The 19,077-nt window shown below is 40.3% G+C and overlaps 1 protein-coding gene across 2 annotated transcripts; it reads right to left on the reverse strand.

The window, feature by feature from the left end:
- Positions 1–18,694, reverse strand: ptges3 (prostaglandin E synthase 3). 2 transcript variants are annotated; one of them, XM_033015810.1, is made up of 8 exons: positions 18,084–18,694; positions 7,000–7,116; positions 3,781–3,850; positions 3,353–3,451; positions 3,176–3,268; positions 2,155–2,217; positions 839–866; positions 1–755 (listed from the first exon to the last, which is right to left on the reverse strand). In XM_033015810.1, coding segments are annotated over exons 1-8 (492 nt in total). In that variant the 5' UTR covers positions 18,086–18,694; the 3' UTR covers positions 1–735. The 2 variants fall into 2 exon arrangements, with proteins under 2 accessions (XP_032871701.1, XP_032871702.1); XM_033015811.1 differs by lacking the exon at positions 2,155–2,217 and having other exon boundaries at positions 18,084–18,295.
- Positions 18,695–19,077: the final 383 nt, after the last annotated feature.

A 19,077-nucleotide genomic window follows, 5' to 3' on the forward strand; every position in this document is an offset into this window, starting at 1 on the left:
TTTAAGTGTTAACAGTTTATTAGAAAGATATTGTAGGCTTAAAAAAAATTCCATTGCATTTGACATAAATTGAGGTTTTCAGCTTGTACTGAGCAGATTTCACAAAATACATCCTAAAGATAGTGTATTAACAGTTTTTCAAAACTTGCATTCATACTCAAGACAGTGCAAATACACTTTTGGTCATCTAAATGTACAGCCACTTAAGATCCACAAGCGACAATGTACAGCTTTATCACTCATCATACTAACAGATGTAGAAGCTTAAGGGTCAACCAATACCATTAATAGTTTGAGCCAATTCATAAGAGATGAAGCCACTCTGAAAATTTATTAAAACCTCAGCATCCTAACTGCTGCAGAATTAGCTAAGGTGGCTTAATTGAAACAGAAGGAATACAGTATTAGATTGTATAGGAACCAACTACAAGGTTTAGTGCTAGTCAGTACAAATTCAGATCACTATAAATAATTTTTGCTCAAGTCCTGGCATATTTTAATCCGGCATATAATATGCATAATGGCATATCTTTATTGTCCTGTATTGGTAAGCAATTTTGTCCAATACTCTGGTATGCATCGACCCCTAGAAAAGCCTTTTAAACAGGTTGAAAATGGATTGAAAGATGCTTCACTGCCCCGAACAGCTATCAACTTATAATTGTTTTGTTAAAAATTAACAGTTTAATGAATGCGTTTCTTCCAATTCCTCGAAGCCTTTTCCCCTCAATTCATTTACTCTAGATCTGGCATTTCTGAAAGAAAAACAAAAAGATCAGAATCCAAGTGCCAGTGGAAACAAAATAAATCTCAAACAAAATTACAAAAATCTACTTACTTTCATCATCACTATCCTGTGACCCATCCTAAAGAGCAAAAGGTAAAAATCAAAAAGATTTATTAAATGTTACAAATTTCACAAATTCACTTTACAGATAGCACCAAAATATCCTCAGTGGGACAAACTTGTCAATTTATGTCCCATATGTTCTCAAATACACAACTGCAATTGGACATCCCATAGCAAAATATGCAAGACGTACTTAGAGGAAAAAAAATGGAAGCTTAACCCACATACCCTGATTATCAAAAGACTTAAATTGGTGTAACGTGGCACAGTTTAATACATTTGCAGTAGTCACCACATGCAAATCCAGATGGAATAAAAATTCAAATACAAGAACCCAGTGGGACACTATAGGTGAAAATGAATTGACCGTTTAGACAGTGGACAGACCTACATCAAAAATACTGTGTTTTAGTTTCTCTTCAAAAGCAATTTATATAAATTTATAGCATTGAGTCTCAAATTCCTGCAATCTGGGGTGCACCAATTTTTCTACTTAAGGAACATTATTGATCAATAAGCACCAAATGCGCACATCTTCATTTTACATACCAACAATTTGTGTTTTTGGCTAGAACATACTTTCTGGGACTCAGTTGCTAGAAAAAGCATGGAGTTACCAAAATAGGACTTAACCATGACTGCCATCACAACTGAAAGATTTCTAGTCATTAAGCTTAATTTACTTTTGTGTAACATCTAAATCCAACACAATACAAGCTAACGGATATCATTTGGTGAATGACTCAAGGAAAGCTTTAAGAGGCGTAGGAATGTCAACTTTTAATATGGCTGAAATTTGAATGGCTATGAGAGCAGGGAAGAGTTGAAAATGCACAAAAACCAGAGTCAGACAGTCTTACATGAATAACTGCGACACCAAAGGATTGTCTACACCTGCAAAATTGGAGTTAGCAATCGAGGAAGTAAAATTTCCATGAAAACTAACTACCAATGGCCAACCTGATAATATACAAACCCTAGGCTTTCATCAACTCAATTTTAAGTGTAGCACTGTCAAAATCTCTCTCAACTGATTTATTTAAACGATTGCTGTTAACTATACTGTGGACCATGACTTCTGCAACAGAAGGTAGTTAAAGCAGTCACTTTTGATACTCACTTTTCTAAAGGCAAAATCAATTAATTACCATATGCAATCTACACTACTTAACATAAAGTCATAAGACTTTAGTAGCTGAAGGGACTTGATCCCTCCAGAATTTAGTGAGAACAGCTGCATAATCATTTCCATTTCACAAATTTAAAAATAGACAACTCATCTACGCTAGTATCTTCATACTTACATCGTCCATTCCATCAACGTCTGGGATGTCTCCATCATCATCTCCTCCCATATTGTTCATCATCTATAAAGATGTATTTTTTATTTTTTGTTTTAAACTCAATTCTAAGCAGTACATTAAGATAGACATTCAAACTAGGGGGCTAGTAAAACATGGGGTGGTGCTGATTTATACAGACCAGAATGGTCCTATTTCAATCCCTCACTAATTTTAGCTATGATACTGGTTACAGATTTCTGGAGGATGGGGCTGTGGGGCAAATGCCCAGATTCTTCTTCTAGTGTTTGAATATCATAACTGTCACAACTGACACACCTCCACAGCCCAAAGCCTGTTGAAGCCATTAACACCCCCATTCGGTTGAAGTAATTAAGTAGTTAAGCACAAACGTGTGTTCAATATAAATCAAGGTGATTTAAAAAAAAAGGTCATTGAGGTTCAATAGCCTTAGATCTTTTGAAAACTGTCATTAGTTAGAAAAACTGTATGCAACACAAGCAGAAAACACAATGCGCTTTAATATCAGAATTTGAATTAATAAAAGCATTCCCATGCAGAAAACAGGAGTTTCCTGCCAAACCAGAAAGTTAAAAACAATTCTCAGTGCCATTGTGCAAGGAACACTTTAGTTTAGATGTAGTTTTGTCCACTGTACTGTGTATAATGTTTACTATATGACAGATTATTTTGGAACAATTAATAGTATAGTTGCATACTTTGGGGTGCTGATAACAGGTAACAGAACTTTGGGGTGCTGATAACAGGTAACAGAACTCAAATTCAGCATGAAAGCAATGAAAATCTTAGCATGCGCTGAATTTTTAATCAAGAATCCAACTTTTCAGAAGTTTACTTCCCGATATATCAAGTTTCTTCCTTAAAGTATTTATTCAAAAGTCATCCATTTTCCAGAAACTGATCACTGACCCTTCACTCAACAAATGTTAACCACCCCTTAAGGATATGTATATCCATATGCAGTAATATACATTAGCCAATTACATAAATGAAATGTCCCTACCTGTGAGAACTTTTCGAAGCTGGATAGATCTTCTTCTTCTGGATCATCATCCCAATCTCTCCAGTTATTGAAATCCACTTTGAGCCAGTTCAACTGCAAAAGTGGTCAGTCAGTAATTGAAAGTAATTTTTTTTTTAAAAACAGGATATTAGAACAATATTGCAAGGTCCTAGTTACCTTTGGTGTCTCTTTAGTTAACCGTGGCCATTTTTGACCAGGTTCTCCTTTTCGTAAATAGCACAAGACAGATCTGTCCGTCCGCTTGTGTCTGGAATCCTACACAAAGGAACAGCATTGACCAGTATTATACAGATTCATACAATTAGACATTGCAGCAACTATTCTCCCAGTAAATTGTAAATAAATCTACTCTCCAGCCCCCAAATGAGAATTTCAATACCACAAGGATTTAACAAATAATTCAACTACACTTTGCCAAAGGGACAGAGAACCACTATTGCATTTTTAGTGGAAAAATGAACGACTCCACTGATAGAATTCAATATTGATCATTAACATTGTTTCTTAGCCAAGCATTGGCAACAAGCATGACCAAAGTAGTAGAGGATATTACTTATCTGGCTCATTTATTGTCCAATACTTACATTTGGGTCAATTGCATTAAAAAGATTAACTTCATTAAAATGCTTTACGTTCTCAGTTCCTCCAAGACAGCTACAATGAAAAGAGATGCCATACAAAAAAAAGTGAATTTCAATACCATGTTCTCAAATATTAAATGCCAAAAAACAATAGACTTTTAAAATATATCATGCCATATATTCTGACGCAATTCTTAAAACGTAATTTATCAGTACTCAAAATCCTAGATCAATAGACGTACCGCTGGAAAGAAAGCATCCACACACACCATTGTTTGATGTCATCTTGCTTTCAGGTATAAACCCTTTTAAGTAACCAGATAGGCAAGGTGTTCAAAAGCTCCACTCTGTCTCAGAGTATAAGCCCTACACATTTGTTCCTTAAATTATCTGGCCCACCCCACTGATATGTATTACATATCACTTTTAATATTTCAAAGAAGCTGAACATTACACACTGCAGGACACCAAAAGTACTGGAGAGAAGCAGTTAAAATATCAGTGTGAAAAAGGTTATTGGCCGAACATTTTAATATTTTCTCTTAAATCATGTGCAGGTATTTCTATCATCTTTTTTCATTTCATATTTTTTATTTAGGAACCAGGGAAGTAATAAATAGATTATGCTTACAAGATGGTGTGCATCCTATCCCGTGTATTATTCCTCAGCTATCCGCCTCCTGATGGTCTTCATGCATTCCCAATTTTATGACATTTTTCTTAATTACCCTTATTTAATTTAAATGTTTTTCATTTGCAATGCTTTCAGTTTTGATAAAAGCCTGAATTACAAAGATGCCCTCAGCTCAGGCAACATCTACAAATAAAAACACGGGTATTTTTTTCTCATCTGGCATCGCTCAGTTTAACTAATAGCATCTTAGTTTTCTAATATCTAATTTTTAACTAATATCAGTTTAAGGTAATAGCACAGCTAACCAACCCTAAACCCTCTGATTCAATGCTCTCCCCTCTTAGCAGATTCTCCCCTCTTAGTGGACTGGTGGTCATCTGAGATGTCACCTCCTCTGGGACAGGTGATCCTTGGGGACATTTACGTTCAGCATGGTTTAATGCCACACTAATCACTGTATTTAATGGTCAAGCCAAACTTCCATTATAAAACACATTTTAAAGAAGTGGAAGCAAGCAGAGCACATTCAGTGAATTTAGTTCAAATTTAAAAGATTTCCAGTTTCATTTATGTAAATCCACCAAATTACAATGTAGGTTATTTTAAAAGCACCTCTAAAAGTTGAGACCTCCAGAAGATGAATGAGAAAAAGACTACTGCCGCTCAAGAAACTTAAGTACTCCTACACCGTGCTTGGTACTGCTAACTGTCAATGTGCATGTTTCTCATAGCCAAATGCAGACAATCTCACTGCTCAATTTGTTAAGGAAATGTACAGAAATACATAGCTCCAGATTTGGTTTCTAGTTTTTACTATAACAACTGCAGGTCGATTCAGGACTGTGAAAACAAAATTGCAGGCTTTTGCGCAAATATGTTGTTTTATAACCTTGTGTAGCTCAAGGTAAATGCCAAGACTTTACTTACTGATCTGGTCACCATCTTCATATGCTCAATGCATCAAATGCACTGACACTTTAACTGGAACTGGAGTGCACACCAGAAACAATCACAGTCGGAAGTTAGGACAGATGTTGATGTTTGGTATGCTGTACCTTGATTCCATTTGGACTAAAAATAGATGATTTTCAACGTACATTAAATACGTAGACTGTGGTTTTCCATGGGATCAGAAAACACAAATGCTGCAAGATCATACCACTTTGTAAAAAAAAATGTGCACAGGTTCACCACCTTTTTTTGAGTGAGTCAGGCAGCTAGGCTGATGTTTTCCTCATTTGGTGACTGCAGCTGATGGGCACAATGAGAAGCCTGGATTTAAAGCTCAACTCTGCAGTTAAATTAAGATACCAAGAGTGCCAGAAGACTATCAAAATAGGGTCAGTAACCTAGTGTCCAAAGTGGTGAACTTCAAGAAAGTCTCTTAATCAGTCCACAACAATGACAAGTACAGCCTGCACTAGCTTTAAAGTGGAAACAGCAATCAAACAAAAACTGTTCGGTCAGTAAGCAACACTGTGCATTTCCATTTGGAAAATTTAACAGTAATTCCCTGCAAACCTCAAGCCATTATAAACTGGCACATAACAACATGCAGAACTGTTATTCCCATTCATTGTACCGTGGCAATAACAGGCTACAAATTTCCAAGTTTAACAATAATCTCCAATCTCAAATTACCTGGAAGCAGAGAAAGTGTGTGAACAGGCACTTTCCCAGAGGAAATCATATAGATCTATCCTGAATCCATAGCAAACGTTAGAACTTGTGCTCAGCTCAAATAGCCCCCAATCAACAGACCCAGAATGCAACACTAATGATATTTACTGAAAAAACAAAGAGGCCCATTTCCCCCGTAGCCTCACATTCTATCCCAAGCTCCTAAATTATAATGCAATCTGCAATATTTCCACCTTTCTTTAAGAATACGAGATAAATGTCAGTATCGTGGTATACAAGTTTAGTATTCCATGTTTTGCGCTTTTAGAGTAGCAAGGTGCAAATTCAGATTCTCCACAGTGGTTTGCCAATCAACCTATGCAAAGGACTAGGCACATCCACACAAAAGAGAAAAATATTTGAAAGAGGGGTACATACTACTTGGCACACAGTACAAGAATATTACTGGTTTGCCTACTTAGCTGAGCAACAGTACGTGGCATAGGGAAATCTAAATAAAATAGAAATGGAAAACAAGACAAAGATACACGCAAATTACATTTAGTGCTGACTGCACAAGAATCTTGCGCTGTGCCAAGATGTCCACGATGACCAAATGATAAGAACAATTTGCTGGCAAAAGTTAACGGTTAATGTTCCAAAATAGGACGACTTAAAGATTGAAAACTCCAGCAATAAAATATTTGGGGGGGGGGGGGAAATGGTGTGTGGTGTCACTGTCACAATGTGACCAAAATCTCAATAGAATCACAGGCATTCAGACACACTTCAGTAATGAAAAATTCCACTCAACTATAAAACACTCAGATTATGAACAGTGCTACGAGAAAAGCATCACAACTACTAGAGCCTAGATTATTTTCAGATTGAATTTTAAGATACAAAAACTGCCCCTAAATTTACGAAAGACAATTTGACATAAATGCGATTGAATATCTACTACGTACCTGAATGTAAACTTCTCTTTTTCAAAATTTATTTGAACATCCTTACTGTCTTCTACACAAAATTCAACAAAGACGTAGTCTCTTCCGTCATACCACTTTGCAGTAGCAGCTGGCTGCCTAAAAGTATCATGGGAGCGAAAACAATCACAAAGTTTGTGTGAAAAAAAAGCTACAAGTTTTAAAGCCGCATGCAAAAAGTATTTACATTCTAATAGAGTGATGCCAGTTTAGTCTCTGGGTTTTGCTAGTGAAAGAAAAAGCAAGCCAGGTCAGATGCTTCAAACTATTCAGATGGGGACAGGGAGCACACAAGCAAAACAAAAGGAGCAATAGAAAAAGGAGAATATCTTAAGGGAATGGAGGAAATCGTGTACTAATTTTACAAGGTGTCTTGTTCAGTGATATCAGCACAAGATGTCCAAATTGATCTACGTTTCCCATTTGTATTGGACCCAGAGTGTTGGGATGGGGCACTCAAAATATTTGGCCTCCCCTCAGAACCAGATGATTCAATGTAGCATTTGCTATAAAGTACCTATTACCCTACAACAATTAAGGAATAATTTGTGAAATTTACTTTTGCTTGCAAACACCACTTAGGCCCCACAACTGACATAATAAACTAAGATCCTGGGCAACAGAATAGCAAAATAACTTGCACACGGGGCAATAGGAAAAAAAGGTAAAAGATAATGGCAACACTTTATCCAAGGGTGTCATCTACAGTGCCCTCCATAATGTTTGGGACAATGACCCTTCATTTATTTATTTGCCTCTGTACTCCACAATTTAAGATTTGTAATAGAAAAATAAAAATCACATTGTCAGATTGTAATCAAGGCCATTTTTATACATTTAGGTTTCACCACATACATTTAGGTTTCACCATGTAGAAATTACAGCAGTGTTTATAGATTTCAGGGCACCATAATGATTGGGACACAACAATGTCATGTAAATGAAAGTAGTGATGTTTAGTATTTTGTTGCATATCCTTTGCATGGACATCACCAGTTGCTGGGTGTCTTTTCTGGTGATGCTCTGCCAGACCTGTATTGAAGCCATCTTTAGCTTATGCTTGTTTTGGGTGCTATTCCCCTTCAGTTCTCTCTTCAGCATATAAAAAACATGCTCAAATGGGGTCTGATCGGGTAATTGACTTGGTCACTCAAGAATTGACCATTTTTAGCTTTGAAAAACTCCTTTGTTGCTTTAGCAGTATGTTTGGGGTCATTGTCTTGCTGTAGAATGAACTGCCGGCCAATGAGTTTTGAGGCATGTTCGAACTTGAGCAGATAGGATGTAATAAACAGCAATAAAAGTTTCCAAAGGTGATGGAATGACTGGAGGAAAGACTAGGTGCTGAGAGTTCTCTTACACCTGCAATAAGGAGACACTTAAACCAGGAGCCATGTGTCCCAAACATTATGGTGCCCTGAAAATGGGGGGGGGGGGGGGGGTGACACTGCTGTAACTTCTACATGGTGAGACCAACATTTATTTAAAAAAACCTTTAAGAAAATCTGACAATGTGCACTTTAACCACATGTGATTTTTTTCTATTACAAATCTCAAATTGTGGAGTACAGAGGCAAATAAATAAATGAGTCTTTGTCCCAAACATTATGGAGGGCACTGTTTTTGGCATTATATCACCACCAAAATTTGAAGTACAAAATTACACCAGGGAAAAAGTATAATAATGAAAATCTATTTCCTGTTCCCATATAAACTGTTGCTTTCTGCTACATAATGAAAATTGCCTGAAAGAACAGGTGCCCATTTCTAACTCATAGCTCCAATGACTGACAATTTTGCTGGTCAACTATCTATCTATTTTCATACAATGACAAGCAATAATTTGTGATAGTTAGTCACAAAATTAATATTTTCTTGTTGCATTTATCGGTCATTTACCTAGTAACCTCCCCATCTGTACTTCTCTCTCATCAATGAAACGATCCAGTGCTTCAGCACTAATCCGTTGTCTTCTTTTAGACACAAAGTTTCCTTCAGAAACCAAGACTTCAACGCAGGTAAAATTTCTGCAGTTTTGGCACTATACTATCACAGAAGCCAAGGACATCCATGCAAAATGTTAAACTGTTATAGCAGCTAAGAGCAAGCCAATTAATAGAGCCGATTATTTTTTTTTTCTTTTAATTTGGCAGAGGTGCAGGAAGAATGGAGAAAATTCCAAAGACTCCAGGCTATAATCAAAACTAGTACAGGTTTAGAAGATATTATTTCCCACTGGCACGCATGCCAAAGAAAACTGTAAACAATTGAAAAGCCCCCCAAATTCCATGAATTTGGCTGTTTCTAACAGAAAAACCTCAGATTTGTGTGCTCCATCATTAACCAGTGTCCCTATAGAATCATCAGCAACAGATCTGCTGATTTATTGAAGCCTGCTAATGAACAATGGTCAACTGGATAATATCCAATATCAGCCACTGGTGAAAAGTAGCCTAGCAAGAACCATTCAGCAAAATCAAGAGAAATTGATAATTAAAATGTACAAAATCAGAGGCAACAGCACAACACACAAGAGTGGTTTTATTGATTGAAAATGTACAAATGCTCAGGGCTACCAGTGCAACTGCCTCTAATTACAAGTATGGTAAGCATTAAAGAATAGCTTTATATCAAGATTACCAATCCACAGATTCAGTACTCACTGCAAAATAAACTTTCATATACAGACACCATTGGACCTGTCTCATCTGGAAAATGTAAAAATGCAACTTCTATTGAGAAAATCTTCCCTTTTAATCAATCTTGATACAATACTTAAAAGTTCAAGTCGTCATACAGCAAGCATGAAAATCTTTATCTGTTCCCTATCTTTGCAGTTTACTTGCCAATACTGCCACTTCAAATCACTACCCAATTACTTACAGACATGCACACATATCAATTAAGGTGATGGTTCAGACACAATGGCTCTGATTAACACATTGATATTCAATTTTTCCAATTTATGCTTTGATGAGCTATGGATATTCTGGTAGAAGTAAAAAAAACTAGAATATTGTGAGGAATAGGCTTTGATCATACATCTCAGAACAGTGAAACAATGCGAGTGGGCAAACATCAAAATGTTTCCTAAATCCACACCGAATAAAAATACAGCATAGACAAATCAGCAAATGTTCAAAAATTTAACTATCAGTTACATCAGCAAAATTGCATTGGAAATCTGTGAAGAACATTGCACTAGAAAGAGGGAGCATTATCAGGTCTCACGTTATTCGTTTATTAAAGCACAAAGCTGTTGGTTGACAACGTGGGGTAGAAAAAAAGATACTTGAATTGTGAAAGGGCCTTGTTATTCTTGTGGACTTTTGATTAAAGTAACAGCATGCAGAATCATGACACGGAAAGAAATGATAACATGGCTACAAAAAAAAGAAACCAACAGCTACGGCCGTGGAGGCCAAGTCAGTGGATATTTAAGGCAGAGATAGACAAATTCTTGATTAGAACGGGCGTCAAGGGCTATGGGGAGAAGGCAGGAAAACGGGATTAGGAGGCAGAGATCAGCAATGACTGAATGGCGGAGTGGACTCGATGGGCCAGATGGCCTAATTCTACTCCTATAACCTGTAAGCTAAGGACAATGAAGCAAAGACAATCTAGTTAGGATACTTTTCCCCAGAAAAAAAGGCCAAGAGGAGATCTGTTTAAGGATTTGGTGGAGTTAAAATGGAGGCTTCATCTTTCAAAGTTGTACAGAATGCACAACTACTGCTAGTTAAAATTGCAACTAATTTACTTCAATTTTGCATATTCGACAATTACTAAACATCATTGCCCATCAGTCGGTAGTCACAGTAACAGAAAAGTCCACTTTAGCTTTAAGACTATTTCACTCATCTTCACAAACTACACTGCCTATTTTGGTGGGCATTCAGGCATGGGAGAACATGTAGCTTCATATCAAAATGTCAAGCAATGTGTATAGGTGCCAAGATGACCAGGCCATTGTGTGATGTGTTCAGGAATTTCCATTTTTCATCAAATCAACTGCCATTTAACCAACTTGGATTTTGTGCATTTTTTCCAGGTATGCAGGCACAAATATAATTGCAAGGGAGATTTAGGGCAAATACAAATAAAGACCTGTTTATTACATCGAGGGCTATAAAGGAAAGTGGCCCTTCAACTCAAAGTCCATACCAACCATTCACACTTATTCAATTCTATTCATCAACATTTGCCATTAAATTCCCTCAGGCACCTGGGGAAACGAACGTAGTTGCAGGGAAGCATGCAAACTCCAGACAGAACCAGATGTCAGGACCAAACCCAGGTTGTTGGAACTGTGCGCTAGCAGCCCAACTGGCTGTGAGGTCTTCCATGTGTCATATATTTGCAGCACAATAAGAGAAAGTCATTCTGAAAACTTGGCCGAATTTGACTGCATAGAATCTATTTAATGTCAACAAAACAAAATGCACTTGACACCAATCCCATTTTGATTTCTAGTCTCTGCCATGCCACATTTCCAGAAAGGGAGGTAAACATGTAACTACTTAACACAGACTACAAGCATATGTTGTTCATAAGATCACATTTGCAGATCATGAGCACTCAGACGATAAGACCCCAAATTGTCTCCAATCAACTTTGCCTACAACCTACCCATCTGACACAGAAACAGAATTTATATGACACACCAAGCACACCACTGTCCTCTGCTCCCAGTCCAACCATCCCTCTCTGAAAACATAATAATAATAATAATAATATATTTTATTGTCATTGCACGTCAGTGCAACGAGATTTAGTATGCAGCTCCAACCGATGAAAAAGAAAAGTAAAATAAATAAATAAGCTGTGTGTCGTGACCATCCGAGGGAGACAGTCCAGGGGGGGTGGGGGGCACTCAGCAGGGCCGGTTCAGAGCCGCTATAGCTCTTGGAATAAAGCTGTTTCTGAGTCTGGAGGTACGGGCGTAGAAGGCCTTGAAACATTAACAGATGGTCTACGCAAGCATCTTAAAGTGCACTCAAATATTTGCTCTATGGTTCCATTTCCCAGTGAGGGCACCTGGAGTAACACTAAACTCTTCACTTCGATAATTTTAAAAACACACGCACTGCCCCCCCATCCTCAAGCCACTCCCTCTTCTCCCCTCTCACATCCGGCAAAAGGTATAGTGTGAAAATGCACACCTCTAGATTCAGGATAGTTTCTTCCCAGCCGTTATCAGGCAACTGAACCATCCTACCACAACTAGAGGGCAGTCCTGAAGTACTATCTACCTCTTGTCATCATGTGTTGTCTTCCCACTGATCAGTAAGTATGCAACAAAAGCTTTTCACTGTACCGCGGTAATGTGACAATAAACTAAACTGAAATAGATAATTAACATTCCAGAATATTAATGTTGACATTTGATCAGAGCTATGCCAACCAAGGCCAAGCTAATATGACACCTTGCAGCACACGACAAACACTATCCAAGGATCACAAATTCATTAAATCTTGGACATTACAAAGAAAATGTCACTTCAATAGAAAAAGCTGCATGGAAAAGACAGACAGCAGCAACTATATCATGAACCGGCAACCTAAGTTTGATCCTAACTTTGGGTAATGTCAGTGTGGAGTTGAATGTTCTCAATGAATATGTGAGTTTCCCCTCAGATGCTCCGGTTTCATCTCGCATGCGAAAGACTTCCTGGTTAATAGGTTTAGCAGCAACTATAAAATAAATATGTAGGGCTGTGGCATAATTAGAAGCAGGGGAGCTTTAGGAATGAGAGGGTTAGATTTAGCTCTTTGGGCTAAGGGGATAAAGGGATATGGGGGAAAAAGCCGGAACAGGGTACTGATTTTGGACAATCAGCCATGATTATATTGAATGGCAGTGCTGGCACAAAGGGCCGAATGGCCTACTCCTGCACCTATTTTCCATGTTTCTATGTTTAAGAGGCAAAATGGGATTAGAATAGCTGGTATGGACACTATGAGCTAAAGGGTCCTATTTCCATGCTGTATGACTATTTATTTCCCTCAATTTTTTCCTTCCTTGGGCCCTTATACATGCCACAAATCTCTGCAGCCAAGCTAATTATGAATATCACTTTACAAAATATTGAGATCTCAAATCTGGCCTAACCAAAATGCTGCCTGGGTTAGAGGCTATTAGCTATAAGATAATGTTGGACAGACTTGGATTGTTTTCTCTGGAACGTCAGAGATTGAGGGGAGACCTGATAGGAGTCATTGTCATAGCATTAAAGTGAAAGAGATAAAGGAAATGTGCTGGGCAAATTTGAAGTGAGAAGGGCAACATTTAAAGGAGATATGCAGGAAAAGTTGTTTTTTTTAGATGTGCACAGGGTGGTGTGTCACATTGGGAACAGTTTTGGGCCCCATTTCCAAGGATGGGTGTGGATTTGAAGAGGGTCCAGAAGAGGCTTACAAGAATGATCCCAGCGATGATTGGGTTAACGAACAAAGACCATTTGAAGACTCTGGGCCTGTACTCACTGGAGTTTAGACTGATTTCATTGAAACCTACTGGATAATAAAAGGCCTAAAGTGGACATGAAAAGGTTTCCAGTAATGGGAGAGACTAGAACCAGAGGGTACAGCCTCAGAATAAAATTAGGTATCTTAGTTGGGGTGGCACAGTGGAATTGCTGCCTTACAGCACCAGAGACCCAGGTTTGATCCTGACTACTGGTGCTGCCTGTAAGTGCTCCATGTGACCATGTGGGTTTTCTCCTGGTGCTCTAATTTCCCCTCACATTGCAAAGACATGCAGGTGTATAGGCTCTTGTAAAATTGTCCCTAGTGTGGATATAACTAATATATGGACGCTTGCTGGTCGGCTCAGACTGGGCGGGCCAAAGGGCCCGTTTCCATGCTGCATCCCTAAACTAAAATGATGAGGAGGAATTTCTTTATCCAGAGGGTGATGAATCTGTGGAATTCATTGCCACAGACAGCTGCCAAGCCATTGGTTATTTTTAGGGCAGAGATTTAGGGCTCTTGATTAGTAAGGGCCCAAGGGGTACGGTGAGAAAGTAGGAGAATGGGGTTGAGGGAGGAAAATAGATCAGCCATGAAAAATAGAGCAGTAAACAATACCTTTGCTTTCCAATGTAATGTCACGGGACCTTCTGCCTATCCAAGAGCTGATGTAGTCCAAGTTTAATGTCCACAACTATAAATGAGGCATTCAATTTTATTCTTGGTTCAAACGTTCATTTCATAACAAATAACCAATTTCTGTAGTCATGTTAAACTGCTCTTTATTAATTTCCTTAGCTTGAGGTAACAAAGGCATGATTTGGGCATGCAATTGGAAGCCATCATTGTTACTAGACCACTGGAATACAATTATTTATCTTCTCACCATCAATCCTAATTGTCTCTCATTCGGGGCTACTGCTCATTAATTTCCATCGTCTCTCATTGTAAAAAAAATTTAAAACCTGCACATCAAACTAACCATTAAAAAAAGCGTTAGAAAAGTCTGAAGAAGGATCTCGACCCAAAGCGTCACCTATTCCTTCGCTCCATAGATGCTGCCCCACCCGCTGAGTTGCTCTAGCATTTTTGTCCACATTAAAAAAAGCAAGGCCAGCCCAGTTCAGAGAACACAAAGTTTCCAATCCACTGCCATCTCAGAGGGAACTCTTTTTCCCCAGCTAACTTGCACCAATATTTACAGCACAAAAGCTTGGATTAGTGCAGAAGCACCAGAGGATTTATTACGGCAATAACCTAATTAACAGCAGTCAATGTGAATTTAGGAGGAAAAAAATCTTGCAAGGGTGGACAGCTGGAGCCCTTGCTGTACAAATCTAAAGATCTCTGAAGGTCACAGCAGTTTGATAAAGAGTGGTAAATGGGAGCACAGTGGCACAGCTGCAGCCACACAGTGCCAGAGACCTTGGCTCAATCCCCACCTTGGGTGCTGTTTGTATGGAGTTTGCATGTTCTCCCTGTGACTGTGTGGGTTTCCCCCAGGTTCTCTGGTTTCCTCCCAAAGACATGGAAGTTTGTGAGCTAATTGGCCTCCCTAGTGCCTAGGGAGCGGACACAAAAGTGGGATAACATTGAACCAATGTGAAGGACCACCCACATTTCCACCATCACAAAAAAGGCACAACAGCGTCTCTACAACCTCAGGCGACTGAAGCAATTCGGCCTGAACCTCCAGATCCTCAGGGATTTCTACAGAGGCATCCTGACAGGCTGTATCTCCACCTGGCACAGCAGCTGCACCAGCCACGCCCTGCAGAGTGGTGCAGACGGCCCAGCACATCACCAGATGCAAGCTGCCCTCCCTCCAGGACATCTACTCCAGGCAGTGCGGTGGAAAAGCCGAGGATCATTAAAGACCCCAGCAACCCGGATCCCGTACCACTAGACACATGAACAGCGTTTTCTCCCAGGCAATCAGGCTGCTGAACCAACCAGCCCTGAAACTCACCTGAACTAGACTCTGTCTATAATTTAATGTTCACTCTATAATTTAATGCATGCACTTTATAATTTAATGTTAAATTTACTGTACGGAATCCTCCAGCACAAGATTTTCACACAAGATTGTACCATGTATGGAACAGGCGTGACAATAAACCCCTTGAATCTTGATCCATGGCCGACATGGACTCGATGGGCCAAAGGGGCTATTTCCATGTTGTATCTTTCAATCCAGCAATCGGAAACACAGTCATGTTCAGAGGGAACACAAGGTAGAATTCCACCACCTCCCCATCCGGAGGGTTAGGGCTAGTTTTAAGTCAATATACATAAGCTGCATGAAAGGCCATTTAAGTCAAAGCTGACCATTCAGGATAAACTTGAAGAATAACCAGCTGAAAATAAAAACATACATTAAGAATTTTCTATCAGGAAACAGAGTTTCGAGAGCAGTGCCGCAGGACCTTTTCTATTTTAGATGGATTGCAAGGGTTCAGGAGCAAATTTCTATAAGACTAATAAAGTTACCCTAAACCAGTGAATGGACCAGAGGGGATATACAAGTAGCCAGAAATGCAGATAAATTGTTAATGTAGACAGACGTAATGTTCCACGCTAGATAAATGACACCATGATTAGTATTTAGTTGGTATGAATTAAGCCTAAAGTTACCGGAACTCCCTCCGAAGAAATACAGATAAAACTTACATTCAGATACAGATTAGAGCTATGGAATACTGATGTAGATTTTTTTAATACTGTTCTTAAAGTGTAGGAGCAGGAATTGGAAACAGGTTCAATCAAAAAAAAGTTTACAAAGAGAAACACTGGCGTATCACTGGAAAGACCATGACAATCTTTTACCCAATATCTATTAAATCATAAAATATGTACATTTCTCATACCACGCACTTCACATAAATATCACAGCCGGTGGTGGATTTGCTCACAGCATCCTGTTATACCATGTACAGTACGTTTGCTGCAATAATTTGAGCCTTTTGACTCCCAAGTTAGGAATCAACTGATTAGTCCCCGACTTTGAACTGATAAATTTTTGGTGTTTTAGCGCCCCCCCCCTCCCCCCTTTTTTTCCCCCGAGAACCCCCATGTCCACACATCCAACCCCCCTTTTATTTTACCTCCATGTGCATCAACAGGTACCGAAGTGCCAGCCATCAAAAAAATCCCCATATCTTTGGCAAAACATGATTACTTCCACTTTAAAACCGAACCACCAAGAACAGATAAACTGTACAGCAAAAAATAATAATTTTCCAACGACACCCTTGGGTCTAATAACTCGTCATAAACGCATGGCTTCTACGTTATCGACCCATACGCAATGCAGCAGATGCAACTCTTACGAATAGCGGCCATCCCAAAGCCCTGGATTTAATGTAGAATAGATGGAAACTATAAATAGAAATTAAACACTTGCGGTCGTTCGACGCTTCATAGTTTATCGCATGTGCGGAGACGGCCCTGGCAAAAACACACGCGTGCACGCACGGGACAAACGTGTCTGCCAGTAAAGCTACGGGATCCGTGAGCAATGCTGCCGCTTGCAACAAACGAGGGGAAAAAATGAAAGATAGATTATGAAGAGAGAATGGGAGAGGTTATAATCTGCGCACGAGGCGTTGAAGGGCAGGGGCGCCGAGCAGAGCCTCGGGGGTCGGGCCCAGGGCCGCGGTAATGGCGGTTTCTTCCACATTGCGCAACAGCGCTCGCTGCTCCCGTCAAATTCTCCTCCAACAGTCAAGGGAGGACAAACAAGCCTTCCTCCCGACACAGCGGCAGCCGCCATTGCGCCGTCAAACAGTCGCCGCTGCTGAAGAGGGAAAAGCCTCGGAGATTTTAAAAAAACATTTATTTATATACTTCGAGAAGAAATCACCGAATGCCCGGTGCGAGCGAGCGCGCCCCCGCGCGCGACAGGCAGAAATTTCTAGAAGCCGCCGATCTCAAATCGTTTCAGAACCGCCCCATTCGCGCTGCCGAGAGTGAGGTGCACAAGGAGAGGACAGACAAATATAAAGTTTATTAAAGATGAGAAGGCCCAGCCATGGCTTTTATTTCGGGTAAAGCGGGTGGAAGGGAGATATTTTGCGCTGGGAGCCGCCGAGCCTCGCAGGGTTGCGCGCCCCTCGAGCCTCACGTGTAGTCGGCCCGCGGTCCCGGCCGCCAGCCGCTCTGCCAGCCTCTTCCCCTTTAACCATCCACACGCTAACCGGCCACAAGCCAACAATACATTAGAACAGCCAAAGGCTACACATTCAGAGATACAAGACAATCGGGACGTTTAAATAATCCTTCCCCCCCGCCTAACTGTCACCTGCACGCTGATGAAATTCTCCCCGCTTCGGTTTAATACAGGGTTTATTTAAAATTCACAGGCATTCGCTGAAGCGCAGGTATGTTACGCTGCAAAAAAAAGTGTTCCTCATCTTTTACCTTCAATTCCAGTTTACCCCTGGTTTGAGCGTTTTCATTTGGGAGGGGGCATGTAATAAACAGCGGCCTACCGCGGCGAAAAAGCGCCCGGTTCTTGCCGCTCACCCGCCCATCCTAATACCCCCGGACAGGCAGAATAAAGCGTCAGGGGCGGCCAAGGTTGAGCCATTACTCACATTTTTGCTTGTCGTGGTTAAGCTCTTCTAGGGTGCGGGGAAGCTGGCAACACGAGTGTGGTAGGGACTAGGGCACTCTGGCTTTTTTTTTCCCCCCTGCTCTCTCCCTCGGCCAGACACAGTGACGCAGCGGCCGTCCCCGCACAGCCTTCGCTCCGTCGCTCGCTATGGTTACCACGTCGCTCTGACGTCCGCGCCCCGGACCGTCGAGCTGATTGGTGGGGCCGGTGCACGTGCTCCGGGCCGCGGGACGTCCCGTCGTCTCCGCCTAGGCGTCAACCCGGTGCATTTGCGCGCGCACAGCGGCTAAACCGCGCCGACCCGCTCCAAGTCAGATGTGACATCTAATGGCCGAGGCGTTTGGTTTCCCCCCTCGTTCCAAATTCACGTTTTCAAACGCCGAATGTTTGACTTCTAGGCCCTTCACTGCTCATCGGCATCCATTTTAGTCCCACTCCAGAACTCTGATCCAGGCTGACTTCTAGTACCAATGGGTGCCAGATTGCTGGCGGGGCAGGTTTTCATCTGGAGCTGCCTTGGCAAAGATGATGTAGCGCTATCTGAAGAATGAGGTTTTTCATCATCCACCACCGTTGATTGTTCATTTGTTTTGACTGGTGGTTGTGGGACCTCACTGTGCTCAAAATGGCTGCTATGGTCACCTCCATCATAATGGCCATTGTATTGCGAAGTAATATATTGCATGCGGGGTCATGGAAACGTAATTTTTTAATTATGTAAAAAGCTTCTCATGTTTATGAAATATACGTTGGGTCTAGAAAACAGGAAATTATCAAATTTAATAGCAAACATTTGCGTTTTTGTACAGCATATTTCATAAGCTCAGGCCCACCCTAACCACTTCACAGCTAAGGAAGGATGATAATTATTGTAATGAAGAGATTTGCACACTTATATTTCTGCAACCAGTAACATGATAACAGATAGACACAAAAATCTGGAGTAACTCAGGGGGACAAGCAGCATCTCTAGA

Source organism: Amblyraja radiata, chromosome 46 (genome assembly GCF_010909765.2).
Source record: "Amblyraja radiata isolate CabotCenter1 chromosome 46, sAmbRad1.1.pri, whole genome shotgun sequence".
Taxonomy (NCBI): domain Eukaryota; kingdom Metazoa; phylum Chordata; class Chondrichthyes; order Rajiformes; family Rajidae; genus Amblyraja; species Amblyraja radiata.

What these genes read in the sequence shown, in the direction of transcription:
- ptges3 (XM_033015810.1), bottom strand. An exon ending in GCTTCGAAAAGTTCTCACAG is followed by an intron (nt 2,218 to 3,175) that starts GTAGGGACATTT and finishes ACATCTTTATAG; the next exon opens with ATGATGAACAATATGGGAGG. An exon ending in ACGTTGATGGAATGGACGAT is followed by an intron (nt 867 to 2,154) that starts GTAAGTATGAAG and finishes TTTGCTCTTTAG; the next exon opens with GATGGGTCACAGGATAGTGA.